This window comes from Melanerpes formicivorus, unplaced genomic scaffold (assembly GCF_026170545.1).
Source record: "Melanerpes formicivorus ecotype bairdi unplaced genomic scaffold, bMelFor1.0.p_v2 SCAF_1023, whole genome shotgun sequence".
Taxonomy (NCBI): Eukaryota; Metazoa; Chordata; class Aves; order Piciformes; family Picidae; genus Melanerpes; species Melanerpes formicivorus.
In genome coordinates this window covers 4,828-12,582 of record NW_027143375.1, presented here as the reverse complement: position 1 = coordinate 12,582, position 7,755 = coordinate 4,828, and the positions used below count along the sequence as shown (strand labels likewise).

The 7,755-nt window shown below is 69.2% G+C and overlaps 1 protein-coding gene and 1 pseudogene across 1 annotated transcript; one reads left to right on the top strand and one right to left on the bottom strand.

Annotated features, from left to right (window-relative positions):
- Positions 1–235: 235 nt before the first annotated feature.
- Positions 236–2,147, top strand: CELA1 (chymotrypsin like elastase 1). Its single transcript, XM_068170981.1, has 8 exons — positions 236–275; positions 365–447; positions 546–646; positions 871–996; positions 1,109–1,245; positions 1,506–1,651; positions 1,746–1,895; positions 2,008–2,147. Exons 1-8 carry the CDS (start codon positions 236–238, stop codon positions 2,023–2,025), a joined length of 801 nt encoding a protein of 266 aa, XP_068027082.1. The 3' UTR covers positions 2,026–2,147.
- A 1,758-nt stretch (positions 2,148–3,905) lies between these two features.
- Positions 3,906–7,297, bottom strand: LOC137461017 (polypeptide N-acetylgalactosaminyltransferase 6 pseudogene; annotated as a pseudogene).
- Between the last annotated feature and the right edge of the window lie 458 nt (positions 7,298–7,755).

Genomic DNA, 7,755 nt, shown 5'->3' with positions numbered 1-7,755 from the left:
CGCTGGCTGAGGTGCAGGAGCAGGGTCCAGAGCCTTGCCCTGCCTGCCCAGAGCCAAGGCCGACCCGAGGTGCACCAAGCGTGTTCCAGCCCTGACCTTCAGGGCCCCGTGTGTGCTTTGGAACCGAGAGCTCTGCGCCACCTGGGTTTCTTCCCGGCCCTCCCTCCCCAGCCCCTTCAAAGGCAGCAGCGCGGCAGCCCCGGCCGCAGCCCAAGCGTCGCCGCTCTCCGGGAGGATGCTGCAGCTCCTGCTCCTCGCCGCCCTCGCCCTCTGCGGTGCGTCCCCCGCCGCAGCCCTCCGGCCTCAGCGGCTGCTGCCACAGCCCTCGCTGCCCACTCACTCTCCCCTGCCCTCTCTCCCGCAGGACACTGCTCCGAGCAGGCCCCCAATGGGCAGCAGCGGGTGGTGGGCGGCACCGAGGCGCGCTCGCACGCCTGGCCCTCCCAGGTGGGTCCCTGCCGGGGGCAGGCTCGCAGTGCCCACAGGCTTTCAGCCCTGGGGCCGGCCGCGGGCAGCCTCCCGTGACGCCTCTGCCCCCTCCCCAGATCTCCCTGCAGTACTACTCCGGCGGCAGCTGGTACCACACCTGCGGAGGCTCTCTCATCCAGAGCAACTGGGTGATGACCGCAGCCCACTGCGTGGATAGGTGAGTGGCCGCCTGGGCCCCACCGCCCGCCGCTGCCAACCGCAGCCCTGCCCGCCACACATCCTGGCCGCCCCAGCCCGCTCCCCGGGGGCCACCGCTGCTCCTCCGGCCAGGCCTTGCCTGCGGCATCTGCGGGGCCGTCCCTGGGGGCCACCTCCTCGCACAGGTCCCTCGGCTCCCGGCCCGCAGCTGCCCTCACTCTGTGCCTCGCTCCTTGCCGACAGCAACCTCAGCTTCCGCGTCGTGGCCGGGGAGCACACCCTCAACACCAACGATGGCACCGAGCAGGTCTTCAGCGTCAGCAAGATCATCATCCACCCCTACTGGAACAGCAACAACGTGGCCGCAGGGTAACGGACGGGGGAGAGGAGCCGGGGAGGGGAGAGGAGCCTGGGGGGCGGCGGGGGGAGCCCTGCCGGCAACGGAGGGCATCCTCCCAACAGCTCTTCCTCCCCTCGCCAGCTACGACATCGCCCTGCTGCGCCTGGGCAGCTCCGCCACCATCAACCAGTACGTGCAGCTGGCCAACCTGCCCCAGTCGGGATCCATCCTGTCCAACGGCTACCCCTGCTACATCACGGGCTGGGGGCTCACCCGCAGTGAGTGCCCACAGCGGGCAGAGCGGGGCGGCAGGGCTCAGCCATCGCTTTAAGCTCTCGGAGCTGGCAGAAGGCTTCACGCAGGGCTCGGCTCCAGGCGGGGAGGTCTCCAGCGGGCTGCTGCCGCGGTGGGGCTTGCTGGGCAGCGCCTGGGGGTCCTGCCTCGGCAGGGGCTGGGGCTGGGGGGCTTGGGGGGGGTCGCCGCCTGCGCGGCCGGCTGTCTCGCAGGTCTTCGCTAACCGAGGCTCCCCTGTGTGCAGCCAACGGGCAGCTCTCCAACGTCCTGATGCAGGCCGACCTGCCCGTGGTTGACTACCAGACCTGCTCCAGCTCCTCCTACTGGGGCTCCACCGTCAAGAGCACCATGGTCTGTGCCGGCGGCGACGGCGTCCGCTCCGGCTGCCAGGTACGGACCCGGCCCCCCGCAGGTCGCCGCCAGCCCGCCCGCAGCCCGCTTCTGCCCCCCGCCCCCCCTCTGACGTGGCTCGCTCGCCCCGCAGGGTGACTCCGGCGGCCCCCTGCACTGCGCTGTGAACGGTCAGTACCAGGTGCATGGTGTCACCAGCTTCGTCTCCAGCCAGGGCTGCAACGTCCTGCGCAAGCCTACCGTCTTCACCCGCGTCTCTGCCTACATCTCCTGGATCCAGAGCGTAAGGCGACGGCGCCGCCCGCCAGCCGCGGCTCGGCCCTGGCGCTGCCGGGGCTCCGGGGCACCGCCTCGGCCCCTGCTTGCCTCACCTCCTGCCCTTCTCCTCCTTCCAGGTCATCGCTCAGAACTGAGCCGTGCCCGCACAGCCCAGGCCCCCGCCTCGGCTCCCACGGACATCCTCTTCCCCCGTGGTCCAGCAGAAGCCTTTCAGCCCTCTCACGGCCTGTGGCAATAAACATCTCTTCTTCATCAATCCGGCTCCCGGGTGGATGCTTTGCCCCACGGCCCAGCGACCCCTTCTCCCCCAGCCCCCTTCCTCCAGGGTGTCCCTTCGGCTCTGTCCCTCCTCTTCCTCACACCTCGGGAAAGACCCAACGGGAGAGCAATATGCTGGGGCTCGCTGGGGCTGGGACCTCCAGCCAGCCCTCGGGGACCCTTACAGACCCCATCTGGCAGGGGTTTGGGGGGGGAGAGTCCACTCTCAGAGCTGCCAAAGCAGCTTCTGGCGCTGCTGGGAGATGCCCTCAAGCCCAAAGCCTCGGAGCGCCGACCAGGGCCACCCAGAAGCAGCTAAACGAACGCCCTAGGAGCACCCATGGGTGCTGAGCGGTAGCCCTGTGCCGCGCCTCAGCAGCAGAGCGCCGGCAGTGAAAGAGCAGAGGAGCAGGAGGGCATTTGGGGTGGGGGCCGGGGGCGGGCCCTGGCTCCTACCTTCTCCTGCGCCCGGCTGAAGCGCTTCTGGACCTGCCTGGCGAAGAGCCCAGCGCCGCCGCTCCTGCCCTCGGCCATGCCTGCGGCTCGGCTCCCGCTCGCAGCCAGCGCCGCGCCTGGGGCTCTGCACGGAGGAAGTTTGGGGCCAGGCAGCTGCCGGCATCCGCCGAGCACCCAGGCGCCAGCAGCGCTCCCCCCCCGGAAAGGCAGCCGGGGCCGTGGGGGAGGGGGGGGCCGAGGGGTGGCAGCGACTTGGGCTTCCTCCTGGCTCTTCCTCCTGCATCTGGGCTTGGCTTTCGGTTCGGGCTTGGCTTTCAGTCTGGGCTTGGCTTTCAGTGTTGGCTTGGGGCGGCTTTGGGGATGGTTTTTGACCCCTGTGCCGTTTGGTGGTGTGGCACAGCTGGCCCTGCTGGGTGCAGGATCAAGAGAAGAGACCTCTCTCATCACAGAGCCATGGAGCCCCCCGGGCTGGAGGAGCCCTTGGAGCTCCCCCAGGGCAGCACTCACCCAGAGCTCGCAGCACCACCGCTGCTGCTCAACCACCAGCCCTGACCCACAGCCCTCAGCACCACAGGCAGGGGGGGTTGGAACCCCCCTGGGGATGGGGACTCCACCACCACCTCCCTGGGCATCCTGGGCCAGGCCTGGGAACCCTTGCAGGGCAGCAATGGTTCCTCAAGGCCAGCCTGGACCTGACCCACCCTTGCCCCGGCCTCCCGTCTCCCCCTCCCCCCGGCTGCCCCCGCTCCACCTGCTGGACACAGAGCATCGCCTGCCAGCGCAGGGCATTCCATGTCCACGCCGGGGCCCGGCTTCTACCTCCTATTCAAATCTTTCTTCCACCCCACAAGCCTTCCCCAGCCCACTCTCCCCAGCAGGCAGGGCCGGGGGGGCCCCCAGGCTTCAATCTCTCAGCCAGCGGGCAGAGGGCAGGCGAGGAAGCCTCTGGAGGTTCCCCTGCTTCCTTCATCCCCCCCCAGCCCAGCGGGCTCCGGGGCTGTTCCACTCGGCTAAGAAAAGTCAAAGCCCGATTACTGCGGCGGCTGGAAGGAAAGAGGGAGAGGAGGGAAAGGGGAGGAGACGCTGGAGGCACCCGGGCCGCCAGCAGGTACGCGGGGACACAAAGCGCTGCCGCTGCCTTTTGTCCTTGGCCGCCAAAGCAACCCCCAAGGGCACAGAAAGCAGCGCAAACCCCGCTGCTAGAGACAGCTCTCCAGGGCCGCGGCTCTTGGCGGCTGGCCTCCCGTTCAGCGCCCCCACCAACCCCCCCCGCCCCCACCTCCCCATCGCTCGGCCGGGGAGCCGCCGGCCCCAGCCGCCTTTGCTTCCCCCGAAGCTGCCCTGTGCGGGGAGCAGGGGAGCCGCGGGGCTCCGGGCACCGCAGCTCTTACTCCGGGGGGCGGCTGTCGGGGCCCAGCGCTCGTTGCAGGGAGATGCGGTCGCTGGCGAAGACGTTGAAGCAATGCTTCTCGTAACCTCGCTCCTTCTCCTTCGTCTCTTCGGGCGTCCAGCGATCCTTCTTGAAGGCTTTGCCGTCGGCTCCGGGGCTGGCGGGGTCTTGCGGGGGTCTCTCCATCAGCGGCTGAAGCTCAGCTGCTGTGTAGACCCCAGGCAGGCAGGAGCGAGCCCCGGGCGCCGGGTCCTCCTGCGGCACCGGAGCTCCGATCTGCAGCTTGGGCATCGAGTCTCGGATGTTGTTGACCGCCCCCAGCATCAGGTCGAGGACTTGGTCCTTCCCCTGCACGATGTTCCTCAGCCAGGGCTCCTCGCTCGCCTCTTTGCCTCCCGCCTCCCTCTGCAGGATGAAGAGGAAGATGACGAAGGCTGCGCCTGCCAAAGCCACCTTCAAGGGGCTGTAGCGTCTCCGCAAGAGCCTCATTCTTTCCCCCTTCGCTGCTCCCGGGGCAGTCCCCTCCGCAGATCGCTGCTTCAAGGCTGCGCAGCGCTGAAGGGCTTCATGCTGCTCCGCTCCGCTCTGCTCCACTGCCCTGGGGAGAAGGAGAGACAGCCCCAGGTCGATTGAGAGACTTCGGGAGGCACTTTGGGTGCCCCTGCTTGCTCTTGACCTAGCACTGGCACCCTGAGGACATATCAGCCTAGAGTTCACTCCCTGCCAGCTCCGCTCCCCCGGGGCCCTTCCAGCCCCAAATCCACGCCAGGAAAAGGCAATTTGGAAAGCCGCTGCGGGGTGTGCTGGAGCCAGCCCCGTGAGCAGGAGACATCCCCAGCAGCTTCTCCCACCACGGAGCTGCTGCAGGTCCCCCCCCCGCCGCCCCCTCCCCTCGTGTGCACGGAGAGCACAAGGGAGCTAAAGCGAAGCCTCCGAATGTGCCCCAAATGCTTTTGGGGGTGCGGGGAAAGCCTCTCCCCAGGTATTTGTCCTGCCTGCAGCGTCGCTGGGACGGAAAATGTGGGCGAGAGCCCCGCGGCGCTTCGGGGTTGGCTGAAGCGGAGCAGCAGATCCGGTGCCCGGTGCTCGGTGCCCTGTGCCCTGCCCAGCGCGGCGGCACCGGGAGCTCAGCACCGGCAGCAAAGCCTCCAGCGGCCCGCGGCGAGAGCGCCGAGAGCGGCCGAGCTTTGCCTCCGCCAGCGACCCTCCCGCAGCTGCACTTTGTGAGCTGCTGCCGCTGCAGCACCGACAAGCTCCACGGGAGCCTTTCAACAGCATCTCCTCCTCCTCCTCCCCCTCCTCCTCCACGCCGTCCTGTCCCGTCCCCCCCCCCCCCCCCCCCCGCTCCTTCTTTTCTTTTGGCCTTTTCTTTGGGTCGCCTTGGCAATGGTGCTGCCCTGGCGCGGAGAAGGGCACCTGCCAGAAACTTCAAGGGCGAGGAAGTTTGGGCTGTGTGCAGGAGGAGGGACGAGGCGGTGCCTGGGCTCAGCGCTTGCAGAGCCCTGGCGATCAAAGCCGGCGGCTGGACCACGCTCGGCTGCCAAGGGCTCCTGGGCCGCGGCGGGGCCGGGCGGCAGCAGCTCCACGGGGAGGGGGACAGCAAAAAAGCCCCAAAAGTCATGGGAAGGAAAGGGGAGAGAGAGAGGACTGCGAGAAGCGCAGCTCAGCTTCTGCTGCTGCCGCCCGAGCAGAGCTGCTCCTGCCCCACCTGTGCCTCCCAGCCCCGGGCCAGCTGCTGCCCCCCAGGGAGGTGCGCGGCGAAGAGGAACCCTTTGGGGGGGGGGGGGGGGGGGGGGGGGGGGGGGGAGAGAAACCTCATTTGCAGCATCTCTGCGTCTCCCCAAGCGTCTCCTTCTCGCCGCTTTGCTGTCACCGCCTTAACGAAGCGCTCGTTAGCCTTGCGCTGCTAATTAATCTCGGGGGGGGTGGCCGCTGGGGCGCGCAGGGAGGGAGCCCAGGCCTGTGCGCAGCAGCTCCCGAGGGGGCTCTGACCCCAACCCCTCTGAAAAGGGCAAAAAGCCACAGAAAAAGCCCCGACAGCGCCTCCCCCCTGCCCCCCCGCCCCCCAAAACCCCCCAAACCTACCCCCCAAAAGCGCTGAGCGGGATTTCAGCAGCGAGCTGTGGCGCAAACTCCTGGCGCGCCTGCTCTCTGCCACCGGCCCCGCACGCCCGGGGGGATGATGCTGCTTCGACCCATCCAGCCCACCCCAAACCCCCCCATGCTGGGCTGGGGCTCATCCTGCCCGCGGGAAACCCCAAGGCCCAAACCCTCTGCTCGACTCCACGGCGCTGGGAAGAGAGGGGAGAGGAGTTTGGGTGGGAATTCGGTTGCAAGCTCCAGGGTGCGAGAGGGAGGAATCCTGGGGAGAGGCAGCGAGCAGGAGGAGTTCCCCTGGCAGGGGCGGGGGGAGGGGGGGGGGGGAGGGGGGAAGAGGAAGCTAAATAAAGGTAAAGCAAAGCACCAGCGGCAGGAGGCTGCAAGCAAAGGGTCAGCTGTGGGCGACACGTCCGTGTGCTCCACGTGGCAGCGAGGTGCTGGCCACGATCGCGACGCTGGAGCAGCCCGGACTGCAAGAAGCCCACAGCAGGGAGCGGGGAGCAAAGCTGCAGCCCGCCCCCCCCCCCCCCAGAGGCCTGCAGCCGGCTGGCAGCGGGGCTGGCACCGCGCTCGTTCTCAGTGCTGCAGGGGGGATTTGCCTCCCTGTGCCAGGGCGCCGTGGCGCGGCTCTGGCCTGAGAGATGCCGAGGGGTGCGAGGGGATCTGGGGGGGGGCAGTGCTCGACAAGCAGTAGGGTCCCGTCGAGCCCCCACTGCCTGGTGCTGGGGTGTGGGACCCCTGGAGATGGGCTGGCTGGCAGCTCTGGGTACCCCTTGTGGGGGGTGAAAGGCCCTTGGATGTTGCCCACCGCGGGGCACGGAGCGGCACAGCCCTGGGGGGCTCCACTCCGAGCACCTTCCCCGAGCGGGGCTCCGTTCTGGCCCCCCCCCCGGACCGGGTGAGGGGCTCTGCACCGTGACTCCCGGCCCGTCTCTACCGCGCAGGAATCCGTCCCGGGAACCTCGGCTCCTTTCCCGGGAGGGGCGCCGCACCGGGACCCCCAGCAATCCCTTCCCCCCTCCGCGGCAGGGCTCTGCCCCACGGTGCCTCTTGACTCCTGTTGCCTCGCTGGGGGGGGGGGACCTCCACACCTCCCGGACCCCTTTTCCCTGCCTGCCCGCTCCGCATCGGGACCCCCCGGCCCCCTCTTTGCTGTATGGAAGCGGCTCACCGGGACCCCCTCGAACCTCCTTCCTCCGCAGCCAGCTCCGCACCGGCCCCCCTTTGCCTCGGGGAGGGGCTCCGCACCGGATCCCCTTTCTCCCGGGGCGGCGAGAGGAGGGGGCGGGGGGGTTTCGGCTCCGGATCAGGACTCCCCTGGGGGTCGGGTCTGAGCCGGTCCCCTCGGCAGCGCCCCGGGGGTCGCGGAGCCGCAGCCGGAGCCCGGCCGCCCCTTCCAGACCCACTGCGGCTCAAAGCCGGCTGCTGGAAGACGCTTCCCTGCCAAGGGCTGCTCCTGAGCTCCAGAGCTCACTCCCAGGGGGGTGCCAGCTCTCCAAGAACTTCACCTGGTACCCTCCACCACGTCTGCCCGGAGATGTCTGTCCCCGACCTCCCTCCGGCTTTTTACGGAGCAGTAAGTGCAGAGGTGATCGCAGCACACTGCGGGGCTCAGCCCTGGCCTGGCAGCGGCCCCGGCAGCCGCTGCCCTGAAGCTTGG